This window comes from Poecilia mexicana, unplaced genomic scaffold (assembly GCF_051168715.1).
Source record: "Poecilia mexicana isolate PSO_F unplaced genomic scaffold, ASM5116871v1 scaffold_7, whole genome shotgun sequence".
NCBI lineage: Eukaryota > Metazoa > Chordata > Actinopteri > Cyprinodontiformes > Poeciliidae > Poecilia > Poecilia mexicana.
The window spans coordinates 24,871,924-24,885,826 of NW_028263376.1; the positions used below are offsets into that span (position 1 = coordinate 24,871,924).

At 38.5% G+C, this 13,903-nt stretch overlaps 2 protein-coding genes across 2 annotated transcripts; both read right to left on the reverse strand.

Moving 5' to 3' along the window:
- Positions 1-874: 874 nt before the first annotated feature.
- LOC106918363 (bone morphogenetic protein receptor type-2-like) lies at positions 875-6,421 on the reverse strand. Its single transcript, XM_088007312.1, has 10 exons — positions 6,197-6,421; positions 5,988-6,083; positions 4,961-4,984; positions 4,430-4,533; positions 4,119-4,340; positions 3,774-3,888; positions 2,935-3,092; positions 2,598-2,754; positions 1,244-1,380; positions 875-1,151 (listed from the first exon to the last, which is right to left on the reverse strand). Exons 1-10 carry the CDS (start codon positions 6,342-6,344, stop codon positions 1,053-1,055), a joined length of 1,260 nt encoding a protein of 419 aa, XP_087863438.1. The 5' UTR covers positions 6,345-6,421; the 3' UTR covers positions 875-1,052.
- Positions 6,422-7,974: 1,553 nt separating this feature from the next.
- LOC106918362 (kelch repeat and BTB domain-containing protein 12-like) lies at positions 7,975-13,367 on the reverse strand. The gene is made up of 9 exons (XM_014988042.2): positions 12,830-13,367; positions 12,501-12,682; positions 12,271-12,403; positions 11,932-12,165; positions 11,465-11,823; positions 10,124-10,397; positions 9,290-9,437; positions 8,549-8,746; positions 7,975-8,397 (listed from the first exon to the last, which is right to left on the reverse strand). The coding sequence occupies exons 1-9, from the start codon at positions 12,998-13,000 to the stop codon at positions 8,249-8,251; spliced, it is 1,848 nt and encodes a 615-aa protein (XP_014843528.2). The 5' UTR covers positions 13,001-13,367; the 3' UTR covers positions 7,975-8,248.
- Positions 13,368-13,903: the final 536 nt, after the last annotated feature.

Genomic DNA, 13,903 nt, shown 5'->3' on the forward strand with positions numbered 1-13,903 from the left:
ATCAGGGAATCATTTTGGGTTTTCCGAGGACTCATTCTTGGCTGAGCAGCACATGAGAAGGGAAATATGTCCGGAATGTGCTGCCCTGCCGGTCAGATTGAACCCACTTCCCCCACATCACTCAGCCGTGTTTCCTGATGTTTTACCAGTCAGAGAAAGTAAGCCTTACTCATTTATCCTCTCCTATATTAAGACGAAAGTTCATGAGGAAAAAACAGCATTTCATTGTGTAAAATTAGCTAGACGTAGAAATTGATCAAAAAATTCAACTTTAAATATTAAATGTACTAAATGACCTCTGAATAATTCATATGTAATGCACACCTGGTTAATTGAACTTACTGATAATACATTTTAATGATCTCTTTTTTTACAGACAAAATTAGACACAACAAACAATATTAACTTCACAAAAAGGATTTCAAGAGCAGAAATCTGTAATACATATCCAATCCAGTCATTTTACTGCTATGAAGATGCACATTAAAATGTGCTTCTTATTTTTTTGAGAATTGCTGCTACACTGAATGAATGAGCCCGAGATGCACAAATTTAGTCACACACATTGCCAGAGGTTCCTCGCACTTTTCTGCCAAATGCATCTCTTTGTTAAAACCAGTGTGAAGAATGTGTCACATAAAATCAAAAGGTGATAAAATAATAATAATAATAAAAAAACAGTTGTGCAGGATGGAAAAGACAGTGGAATGTGTTCATTATGCTTCAATGCAACACACAATGTATAGCATTTAAATGTAGCGATTACTGCCCCAGCAAATTTTCACATTATTTTGTTTTATATAATTTAGTTTTTTGCTAGCATCTCCATGATGTGTGACTATTTTTTTTTCTAAATAAAAAGAAATAATCAAACTTCAATCAAAAACGTCTTTATTGAAAGCTTACGCGATCAGATTACATGTGAACTGTTAGTACGCTAAAAATGAGAAACTTCAACAAACAGCGGTGAGACAAAACGAGAACTAGTGTCTTTATATCCACAAATGTATCAACTTGAAAAAAAGAGAACAAAAATCATCGCTTTTAAAAGGTTACAGAGACATTAATCTGTCTACGATGCACGGAGCTGACAGCCGAGCGTCCGTGTCTCGGTCCCAGCAGTCTGACAGCAGCTCCTTCAGTCCAGATCCCTGAAAAAGGTTTAGTTAGTTTACAGTCAACGTGTCACACTGTTGATATTCAGCCACACAACCATGAGCGAGAGCAAAGTCTCGGTTAATACCTGTGGTAACATCTCCCAGTTTCCAGGAATGGAGGGTCTCCTGTCCATCTCAGACACAAACAGGATGAGCCTCTCCAGTGTTACATTGGCATCCAGCTCCAGTTCATAAGGCAGGAGATGCTCTGGAACAGCGCCCCCTGTAGGTGATAGTGTTTGCACAAACTCTGAAACGAATTTAATCTGTAATCTGTTCGCACAATATGAACTGTCTTGCACAATTTAGGATTTTGATAAACATAATGTGGAAAACAAGCTTTAAGCAGCAAACCTATCGGCTACAGTCTGGGTTTCTGCTTTCTTTGTACCACAAAATCCTAAAAGTGCATTTTTGACATTTCTGTGCACATATGGGGAAACAGAAAAAGAGTGTTCAATCAGTTTAAAGTTTATTATTATTATTATTATTATTATTATTATTATTATTATTATTATTATTATACTAAACCACCTGCCATACCAACCAGTTAGGACGTGTGCACAAACTGCATAAGTAGGTGGTTTTAGGAATATCTAGGGAGGGACTTCTGAGGAGATGAAGATTTCTTATAGGTGTTACGTGACATGCTCATAATATCTAGAACTTTTATAACAACTGATTAAGAAATGAAAAGCTGAGTTAAAGGGTGAACTCCTGCAGTCCGTTCGAACATTCAGTCCTGGAGCACCACCCTGTGGTCAATACTTTATAGGATCAAAACCTCATTTATAAAGATCTTTTTCACCTGAGGCTGAACTTAACGGCATATAGTTCAACATTTTTATTGTGTCATCTTTATGTAGAATTAATCCAGATTAGGTAGTCCCTGGACCTCAGGATAATTGTTAATCCAAGAATGGCTAAGACCAAATCAAACTCCAACATGATGATGATTAAAATGTTTACAAAAAAAAAATCACTATAATGTCTTTTATTGTGAAGTTATTTTAAGATCCTAGAAGAATCCACTTTGATTTTGATTGCTCTATTACTGGATGTTGGCTTCAACTTTCAGTGAATTAATCTGGATAGTAAATGAAGATGGCACAAGGTACCGCAGGTAATGTTTCAAATGTTTATAACAACTTAATTTCATATAGAAAATCCCAATCTGTCCCATTATAAAATATCATAAATAAGATGTTCATTTTTTTACTGTGGCTGTTTAAACTGGTCTACACTTTAACCCAATCAATGACAGCAGAATTGGTCTTCAAATAGAGATAAACTTACAAATGGATTCACGTTGCAAAATTGTATCTGAACCAAATAGTAAATCTGAAATTATTCTGGGTTTGGTGCAAAAACAAACTCCTAAAGAATGCAGCTCTGTTCCAAAAAAATCAATATATTACTTTTGTTACAACAGTAACTTACCTGCAAACAAATCAGAGCAGCGCATCCATATCTCCCACAAAATCAGACCTAAGGCATAGATGTCGCCCTGCAGGAGAAATGAGCTGCTGCTGAGGTTCACAGAGCCCTCCAGGATCTCAGGGGACATGTAGTTGAGCGTGCAAAACTGAAGATGACCCTGTTAATTTAAAAAAACAAGCATGGTTCCTTTTAAGAGCTTCAGTAGACATAAAATCGGTCACCTCTAATTATATTGTGCAGATCGTTTCTTTTCTGTTTGAGGTTTTTTTTTTTGTTTGTTTTTGTTTTGTTTTTTTAAATGACATAATTCGGCAGTAACATCTTTGATGTTACTCACCGTGATGGTTGTGGAGTGGTTCCTCCAGAAGCGATGTCCTGAACAAGAACGCAGGATCGTGGAGGATCCAAAATCGCACAAGACACAAGTCCTGTCTGCTCTGACCAGCACGTTGGAGCTGCTCAGGTCTCTGTGGGCAACGGGAGGCTTGTGCACATCTGTGACTCAGACATTTCAAATGCATCCTTTTAGTCACATTTTTCTGCAATGGCTTGTATCCTGCACAGCTGCAGTTGTAAACATTTGTGAGAGCTATGTCTAGATTTCTGGATAATTTACTGATGATAAATTGTTAAAAGTTTTTTTTTTTTTTTTTTTTTAAGGGGTATGAGCTGAAAGATGCTTGGCAGCGAGATTTACGATGAACCTGACAATATAATCCAGCCTCACCCTGCTTGAAGTTTATTATATCCTTCTTATTATTGTTGGCAACATTAGCAAAAGAAGTCAAAAAACTTCTCTGCTGCATGAAAGAGATGTGATATTTTGATAAGTTATCACATTATATCTCAACTGGGTATCAGTTGTTTATGATTTAAAGAGGCATTTGCTTGTGAAGAAGCGATTAATGTATCTCTTTCAGAATCACCTTGATTTCAGCACACTACATGTAAATTTACACTTTTTTTTTTTTGCAAACCCTTTAAAAATGTAGTATTTTTGCTAAACCATGCGGTAGGAATCCATATTTCATCACCCGGCTAATCAAGTTTCTGTAACAGTTTTTGGTTAGAAGGAACACGTCATCGGTTAAGTACCGTCAGATTCAGGTCTCTAGCGTGAATGCTACAATGTGAACAAGCAGACATATTTTTGTGGTGTGGGATTCTGGCCAGTACCATTGCTGCGGAGGTCAGAGTGGAGATAGGAAAGTCCCTCCGATAAGGACTGGCACAGCCTCATGGTCAGCACCCAGCTGCTGGCGTGTTTACACAGAAAGGAATGAAGAGAACCCTGAAATCAAAGACAAGATGACTGTCCAGGACTCAAGGAGTTTGGCACTCAGTCCAAAGGATATATAAAAAAAAGAGAGAGACAATATAAATCCAGCTAAACTGTCAACATCCAAAATAAAAATAAAAGGAGGGATGAAGATTACTCTTGGATCTTTCTTTTTGTTTACCCCAACCAAACCCTTTATGCAGCTCAGAAGGGTTAATATGAGAGGACCTGTTCGTACTCACATGTTCAGCGTACTGGAGCACAATGAGCAGGCTGCTATCGTCTGGTTTCCTCTCCGTGCCTAGAAACTGGAGAATCCTCTCGTGCTTCATCAGTGGAAGCTCATAAACCTCCTTTTCATTCATAAATTGATGCTTCCCGTTTTCAGCGTACACTTTCACAGCCACCATACTTCCCCTTTGCTTCCCTTCATAAACAGTTGCAAAATGCCCCTGTCCAAGAACCTGTAAGATAAAAAAAAAAAAAAAAAAAAACAATGAAAAAGCTATTAAGACTTAATTAAAATGGCTGGAGAACTGGCTGTCAGACTTACCCCCTGCAGTTCAATGTCAGTAATCTGGTTCTCTGAAGTTTTTATTTGACAGGAACATGTTTGTTGGATATTATAGTCCTGACACGTCGACTGCAGATACTCCTCTAAAATTATATAAAACCCTTTAAAGTGGATTGGACAGACATGCAGGTGTATTTATTCTCTTTAAGCAGGCCTGACTAAACATCTGCTAAGATGTTGCGGAAGAGCAGCAAAGGTAAAGGGGAGTTATGTGTCAAAGATAAAGACCAAGGACAGTTTTAGCAGACGACGAAAGAGACTCGAGGTTTAGTGGAAACATCCTGAAAAAGTCATAAAAATAAGATAAAAAGTTCAAACAATCATTCAGGAATTATTTATTGTTTTTTTTTGTTGTTGTTTGATATAAGAACAAAAACACTTGTGTTTGTCTGATTAGGTCATTGCACAGGTGGGATCAGGACAATAGCTGGTTGTGGCCATCAAGGTCCAGCTCTGTGTTGCTTTATCAGAGAAAGAGATCTGGATCTTCACCAGCGTATCTGAACTCACCTTCAATTTGGATCTTCATTTTGGCTGAAAAACAGGACAAAATGAAGAAGAGCAGTAAAGACTCTGAATATGAAGAAAACAGAAATTAATCAATAAAAAAAATTCACATTCAGGTAAGACTTGCTATATACTTTCATAACCTTTAAAACTTTACCCAACTTTAAAGCATATAGATTCTTTAGTGTACAAGTAAACATAATTTTATTCCTCTACAAATTATTAACAACTGCAAAATTGTTTTTTTTTATATAAACAACATTGTTTAACTACACAAAAACGTATTTTAAATTCATTACATTTATAACGAACTTTTATGGTGACTTAAATCTCCATGAAAAACAATTAGGGTGTATTAAACCAGTAATACACTGTTGTGGCAATGACTCCAATAGTTGGTGCAACAGTGACTAATAAATGTGCTGCAGAAATTTTTCATGCATCTTTTCACTGGAAATGTATTTTAAAGAAAAGTAAAATCTTTCATAACATATTTGAGGGACATTATTAATATTGTGAAAAACATAAGAAAACAACCTATGTATTTTTTTTTATCCGGATATACCACATTCAATCAAAATAAGTTGTTCATTTCAAGATTCAAAGTCTGTTCATGACATTCAATGTCCCTAAATGTTCACGGCAGGATCAAAAACAGGGTTCTGATTAATCTTTTAGGAGTAAATCTCTGAAAATCTATTACTGAACCACAGAAGCAAATGAAGCTTTTAGCAAAATGCAAAAAGCACAAATAGGAAGCTGTGTATAAAAGATGGGAAATATTAATGTTTCTCCCAAATCCATTAAAAGGGAAGCTTGAGATGGACTTTGAATTTTTCTCAGTATTTTGTTCTGATATTCTAGTTTCAGCCGTACATTTGATTGGTAAAGCCTGAATATCAAGTACATCCATCTATCTAAGTTGATCTAAGCAGGAGACATTAAAGGTGTTGTGGTAATTCGACATGTTTCCGGAAAAAAAACAAAAAAAAAAACTTCTAAAAACAAAACACCAGAAAATGAAGCTTACTCTTTTCCTTGCAGAGTTTTCTCCACTTGACAGCAATAACGATGAGAACGGTGAGGAACAGAATCAACACCACCACCACTGCTTGTGTGATTTCAACTAAAAGAAAAAAGGGCAAAAAACAAATACAGATCCTTTTCTTTTCTTTTTTCTTTTTGTTTGAATTAGTCACACTTTGTGAAAACAAAGCAAAAATTGCTTTTGGTGAGTACCTGCTATATGGTGGTGGGTTTCCGGAGGCTGTTCCTGTTCTGGACTCAATGAGATGTTTCTGTTGCACAGGTCTGTACTGCATGTACATGTCACAAAGTTATCTATGAAGGGTGGTTGCGCCTTGCAGGTTTCATGTGGGCAAAGCATTTTTACCCTGTCGCACGCTAAAAAAATAACAAACACACGAATAAGAATAATGCATAAACACTCTTGATGTTTGAAAGAATTATTCCTTCATAAATCTTTGTTCTTGGATTTTAAATTAACATAAATTTTGACTGTTTTTCTGTTAAATAACTTCCTGATTCTCTCGTTTGGGCATGGAGCTTTCTCACCGAGCGTGTCGACCTTCAGCTGGCCATTTATGATTCGATAAATGGCCATACAGCAGCCGGTGTTTTCACAGAGCTGCACGGAGCCACTCACATTCCCAGCTGCAGAGTAGCCGTGGTTCTTTATGTTTGTCACTTGGAAAGCACAGCGTCTCTTCTGCAGTAAGGACTGGTGACATATTTGCATAAAGAGACATTCTAGAATGACGAAGAAAGTGTTGATTAATAATTGAACCGGTGCAGGTAGGCATCCATCCATTGTTCTTGACGGTAAAATTGAAAATCTTCAGTCATTCAGGAAACTCTTCCTTATTTTTCCTTCAAAATACATATCATGATTCAACCAGAGGTTGTTTGAATTTGTTTGAACTATTTGCATCAATTTATTTAAAGAATTATTCATGGACCATCTTTTCAGGAGACAGGATCATGCAACACATGCACAGACGGCTTTTGTGGTGTAAAAAATATACCAGCTCTATTACTGCAAAAAGTAAGTTATTCAGAAATTCTGATTGCGTAATCTATGTTATGGCTAAATGGCAATATGAAAGCATGCAGTGAAAATTTTAAAAAAGAACAAGCTTTAGTTCACTCACCCAAAGCCAGGAAAAACCACTTCTTCATGTCGGATTCAGACTGGAAGCTGGGAAGCTGGAAGTATCCTTTCTGAGAATGTCAGAGGAGTTTCCCACGTTTCATCACTCCCACTGACACACCTGCACTGTTATCCTTGTAGAAGGACACTGGTTGCCTTGAAGCCTCTTAAAGATACTCCCAAAGTCGTGGTTATGACTTATGGTTGTTACAAGAGTTCCACTAAATCTGAAGATGCTACAGAATTAATTCTTCCAAATTTTTCTTTTTTTTTTTCTTTTTTAAAACGTAGAACATGGTCAAATCAACACCAAAATGATCATTCTGGCAACAAAACTTCATTCATTCATTCACTGACCATCACAGTTCAAAGATCTACATCCTAAAAAGAAAGGATCCAGGCTTCTGGAAAAATTGTGCAAAAAGAAATGGTCAAAAATACCTTTCTCTGTGAAACTGTATGGAAAAATATTTAAAAAAAAGTGTTGTCTGTTTGTCAAAAATGGTAGTGCAAAGCTTTAGTAGTATAATGATAATTCTAAATTAAATTAATTTCACCGAATATGTAATCTAAATTTCAAGATGAGCTTTCTGTAAAAGCATGTTACTGCATAAAAAAGATTTTTACACATCTTAAACATTTTTACACATCTTAAACATTTTTACACATCTCTTCCAGGGTAGCTATTAAGCTTGGAGTGTACTTTACATAATGATGTCAGGAAGTTTATCCTGAAATTATTGTATGTTCATGTCAAATAAGTTGCAAAAAGGCACCTACGATCTGTTTTTATGCTAAGTTTTACAGACAACTTTTGTTAAAAAAAAAAAAAAAACAATTCTGTAAGCCTCTGAGAAAGTATTTTAATTAAAAGCTATTTAATGAAAGTCATCCATTTTATCTGTCAAGCAGCGAAATGGTTCACATAAACTAAATGCACACAGGCCTATTTCATTTAGTCTTGTTTTGAGATGTATGGCATGTGGGAGTGAAGTGTTTATGTTAGAATGAAGCTTTGTAAAAATGGCTGCTCCTGCAGACACCCCCTCCCCCCTCCAACACACACACATATCAGGCCCCCGCATTGTTGTTGCCCAGAGAGTCAAGAGGAGGTGCTTGCGTCAGGGTGTCAGGAGGTCCCGAGGATTGAGGTTAGCCACCAGACAAACATCATAGCTGTCGTGCATCGCCGCTCGTCTTTCCACAACTGTCCATACATAGTCTGCAGGGTCTAACTCCAAAATCTCCTTGGTGATGATCTCATGACGACCTGCAGTAAACGTATGACAATGATGACGCTTGACCCAAAAATCTAATTTGGGTTAGAAACAATGTCTCATTCGTGATCTTACATTCCTTTATTCTGATGCATCCAGAATGCAGCTTGAAAACCATATACAGGAACAGGAAGTGTCACTCACCAACCCCTTTGTAGTATCCGCAGAGGTAGAGCTTTCCTTCTACCGTTCCTATGTTGGAGGCATTGGTTCGAAGCGAAAGCAGGGATGTAGGGAGCGTTGGACCGGGCCTCCAGCTGTCTGCATCTGGGTTGTAAATTTCTACGGAGCTCAGACAGCGGCGTGATTGTCCACAGTCCTCGCCATCACATCCTATACCGCCTGTAAACACACACAGACAAAAATGTTTCCGTTCAGAAAACTTAAAATAAACTTCATATGCCTTTGCCCAGCTGCATTTTTACACTTTCCATTGAAGATGGCTGGTTCAGTGACTTTGGGTTAGTTGTGTCTATTTTCCTCAGCCGAGTCGGTGACCCAGTTATTGTAACAAATAGAAATGTGTGCTCTGTTTTTCTTCTTCATAGAAATAAAGTTACAGTGGGGACGGAGTGACAGAGATCATTGCTATCAAAAGCTTTTCTTTTTATTGTTCGTTTCTTCCTAACAGTATTCCTGCCCCGGTGTGCCTGAGTTAAGCTGTGTCTTTCCTGAAATGATTTTCTGACTGAGCTATTTCTTCAGTTAATATTTGTGTTCTCTCTTTAGTTCTCCAGGCTAGGTCTCTTTTCAGGACATTGACATGCAAACTTTGGACCCGTTTGTCACAAAAGGTGCCTTGAAAGAATTTTTCGTGTAAATTGTTGCTATATAAATAAACTAAACTGAACTAGGATAAATATGTGTATAGTCCTGGAGTCTGACCTAATATGTAGATTTCTCCGTTGAGTACAGCTGTACCGCAGTGGTACCTGGAGTATTTCATCCTGGCACACTCTGTCCACCTGTCTTTGCTCGGGTCAAATCGAAACACTCTGTTACTCAGCTTGTCAGGCTCGTCATCTGGCTGGTCCTGAGGCACGAGAGGGACGATGGGCAGTTCAAAGACAGGAAAACAGGGAACTCACTTAGAAATCAAAGGAGCTTTTTGTTAAATTATAGAGAAGAGTTTAATCTATGCTTGAATTTAATCAGCTAAGAAATGGATAGTTTTTTAAACATCCTTCGTTGTTTCTACCAGTAGGGGGAGCCAAAACGTTTTCATTTGCATAAACATTAATGAAAATAATAAGATCAAATGTTCTGATGACGGAGAGCCATTTCAGCCAAGATGAAATAAATAAATAAACAGCTAAATAATTGAATAAATAGATAAATATTCTTTATTCCTATTTATATCTTTTTATTTATAAATCTATGAATTTATTCCCGCATTTATTTCTGCCTGTCCTTTTTCCATTTTCCTTATTCATTTGTACTTATTTGTTCCTGATTCATGGGAAATGAATAAGGGAAATGAAAAATAGTACAGGAAGAAATAAATGTGGAAATAAATAAAGAAATAAAAAAATAATAAACAAATACAGTAATAAATAAATGTATAAATAAGCAAATATAAATAGGAAAAAAGAATCCATTTATTTAATTAATTTTGGCTGAAATGGCTCTCCATATTGTTTAGGATTTTTCTATTAGTTGGCCCAAGCCTACACGAAGCATCGCTTTTCCTTCTGACACATGATCGCATACACATTGTACCTGTGGGGTCCAGCCCCCCAGCACGTAGAGACGCTCCTTCAGGCTCACAGCGCAGTGGCAGGCCAAAGCAAGAGGTAAAGGAGCGAAACTGAGCCAGCTGCCTCCTCTCTTCAGCGACCATCTGTCCACACTGTCCGTTATGACGTAGTGATTGCGCACTTTCATCTGACCGCCGACGAGGTACAGAGCATCTCCGACCAACCCCAAAGCGTACATGTCTCTGTAGGGTGCAGAGCAGAGCTTCACCCAGATTTTCTCCTCAGAATTACTGTATCTGAAACAGAAACAGCGAATTTTTTTTAAATGTCTCATTTTCCACATACGGTGCCTTGAAAAGTGCCCATGCTCCTTTTCCCCATTTCGTATCTATACATCAACATAATTCAGTATTTTTTGTTGAGATTTTATGACTGGCCTGTGTGTGGTGTGTGGAGTGCATGCAGCTTTCCTGAACTCCATCAAATTCTTTGATCAAGGTGTCTACCAGTGTTGAGCATCTGGACATTCATTGCTGTCTCTCAAACTCAGTCACAATAGATGGGGAGCATGTGTGAACATCAGTTTATAAGTATTTCCAATTTTCTGCTGCTGTGCACCTGTCTTTAATGAGAGGGTGATTAACAGGCTTCTGCAGATGGTGGAGGTAAGCTAAGGAGTTACTGTAATTATTTGAATCAGTTGTGGTGGAGTGGAGATGCGTCTAAAACATGCAGTCCCCTGGGCTCTGAGGACCAGGGGTTGGGAACGTCTGTCCTAAATGGCTTGTAGTAAAATGCAAATGTGATTTATCGTTGCTATTATTCCAACGACAGGGTTTTTTTTTTTTTTTTATGCCAGTCTTCCATTAAGACCAGGTTTGTGGAATACGTGATTAAAGTTGTCTTAGCGGTTGTTCAGTTCCTCGTTAGGTTAGGTTAGGTTAGGTAAAACTTTATTAATCCCATAGGGAAATTAAGGTTGTCTGTTGCTCACACATTAATTCATAATTCATTAAAAATCGTACAAAATTTTGTATTTGTTCAATAAGCATCTATAACAACTAAAAAGAGAGTTGAACACATGCATGCCACCATTTTTTAGTATTGTTTCATCACCTTCACAAAATAATGGCCTACATTATTTTTTGCCTAAAGATGATTTTGTTGGGGAAAAAAGCACTACCTCTTGCAAAATAAATCACTTATGGCAAAAAATGTAAAAAAAAAATAAAAATAAAAAAATAATAATAATAATAATAATAAATCACATAGGTCATTATTTTTCAAAAGTGACGATTTGGAAAAGTATTCAGTTGTAACAAGTTCAAGAAATATGAATGCTTTTTCAAGGAATTGTCCTAACTTATAGATATCCAGCCTCTTCCTCCTGTGTTGATCCTCTGCCTCTGCAGCCACCAGTATGCTGCTGTCCAGGGTCACTGCTCCTGCTGTGACCTGGCCCTGGCCGCCACAGTCCCTCAGAGGAGACGGGATGTAGTAGGTCTTTCTACCGAGGGGTGCAAAACAAAAACTTTGGTCAGCAAGTCCTCCACGTCTCGCGGGCACACCCTCGGTGTTCACTCCACCCAAACAAAGCAGCAAATCCGTTGTCTCCATGCCGTATCGAAGAGGTGGACGAGCTGGAGCAGATGTCTCACAGAGACCTGAGGTCTGCAGGGCAGCATCGATCATCCCAAAGCACTCTGCATCCCGCAGCAGCACCTAGGACATTTATTTCTACATTTTAAAAAATCTACACGCTCTATCTGATAATGTTTTGATATTTTTTTGGTTATGACTAGTAACCTCATTGTTTGGTTCCCATCTCACCGGGTTCCTCCTCCTCGCTTTCCGGAGAAATCCAGGATCCACCAGCTCTAGTCGCACCCGCCGGAGCAACTCCACAGCCTGGGTTTCGCTCTGAGAGTTGTCCCTGTGCCTCTCAACCCACCGCAGCACCAACTCAAGCACGAGTTCCTCCTGAGATATGTTGAGGTCATCCGATCCCAGGAGAGTCCCGAGACGCGGGGCATCAAGGTCCAGCACTTCTTCTTCCTCACAAACCTTGAAAGATGCAGAAAATAAACTGATGATATGTTTTTTTTATTTAGTTATTTATTTTAAATATAAGGCTCTAGTTGAAAGAAAATTTGACAGCATTTGTTTCACCTGGGTAAAGTGTTGACAGATGTATCTCAAAGCACAGTCAGCCAGATCAGTAGCACCAAGATCTCTGGCCCAATAGTACAGCCCAACACAGTTTGAGGCGTCCATGTGGGCCTCCATGTGGCTCTGACACAACCTAAAAAAACGGCATTGTGGGAAGTAAAAACCTTTTAGCTCCTGTATAATGGTCGCTGGTTGTTGGAAATACAACCACACCGAGCTTATCATCTCACCTAAAAGCTCCATCCACGTGGAGCAGGAAGGCAGCAGCAGCCACTCCCTGGATGTTGTCATTACAAAGAGGGAGTTCAGCAGAATACATGTACTTCAGCAGCAGTTCGAGGCTCTGTGCAGCTGTGTCTCTGAGGGGCACCTCTCCTCCTCGAGTTTCCTTCAGACCACATGTAAACATAGCCTGCAACCAAACAATCACTTGGTTTCAATAGACTAGACAATAGTTTCAAACAGTTTGGCCAAACACAGGCTGAGACGTCTTGTGTTGTCCTTTTAAATCTTTAAAATCTACTCTCTGCAGAGTGGCATGTTAATTTATTTTTTTTACCTGGAAGTAAGGGCTGAATGCAGACAGCACCACCTTGTGGCATGGGAAGGAAATACCCTCTGCAAGCAGGACCACGTCAGTGAGCTCCTCAGCCGCTCTCATTCTGGCGAGCTGCCTGAGCAGAAATGACCCATGCTGCTCCTGAGCAGACGGCTGCACCTCGCTCTCCATGGAGGCTTGTTGTAGACGACTGTGCCACTGATGTCAGCTTGGGGATAAAAACGTGATATTTTATGCAAAATGTGTCGAAGTAAACAGGGGATAAAGATTCAAGCTTATTCTCAAATCTTACTTTATTCCTCTGTTAATTAAAAAGCAGCTAAAAGATAAAGGCCATCCATCACTTCCAGAGGCATGCACAGACAATTCAACATGAAGAACATAATGATAAGCGCCGTTTGCAAAAAATATTTCTTTCCCCTATTTTTGCAAGATCAGTGCACGGGTTACACTGTTCTTACGGAGGAATAATAATTAGTTGGACAGTGATGGACTGTAAGAAGACTTTCTATTTTCTACAGAAATGTTTTCCTTCTGCTGGGAATAATTAAGTTTTCTGATTGCAACGTTTAATATGCGATGTAGTAGAAGTTTGGGTCCTGACACTGAGTTTTAAGTCATTCATTTTTAAGAAAAGTGGTTTAAGAATCATCAAGATGTAATGCGAAGGTCTTAAATAAAATTGACTTATTATAGCTTGCATGAATAATATGCTTTACTTGTAATGAAAAGGGTGAAAATGTAATGGGAAATGTTACCTTTAAATTCAGTATTTTCTTACATGAATTTAATAGTCGATCACTAAGTGAAACAGAGCCGAGTGTCTGCTGGATGTCAACGAAGCGGTGTAGCTCGGAGCCCTGCTCCAACTGTTGGAATGCGAAGGTCATCTTGAAAAAAAAAAAACGGGAGGAGGATGTGTGGTTTCGATGCAGCGTTATAAATGTGTGTGGGCTGCCTGCAAACAGCCAGAGCTCTGGGGAAGACTCCTGGTAGCGCAGCTCTCTTCATTCTAGCAAGTTTAATTAAAGTCTCAGAGACAAAGAGTTCAATTCTCATCATGTACTTAACAGA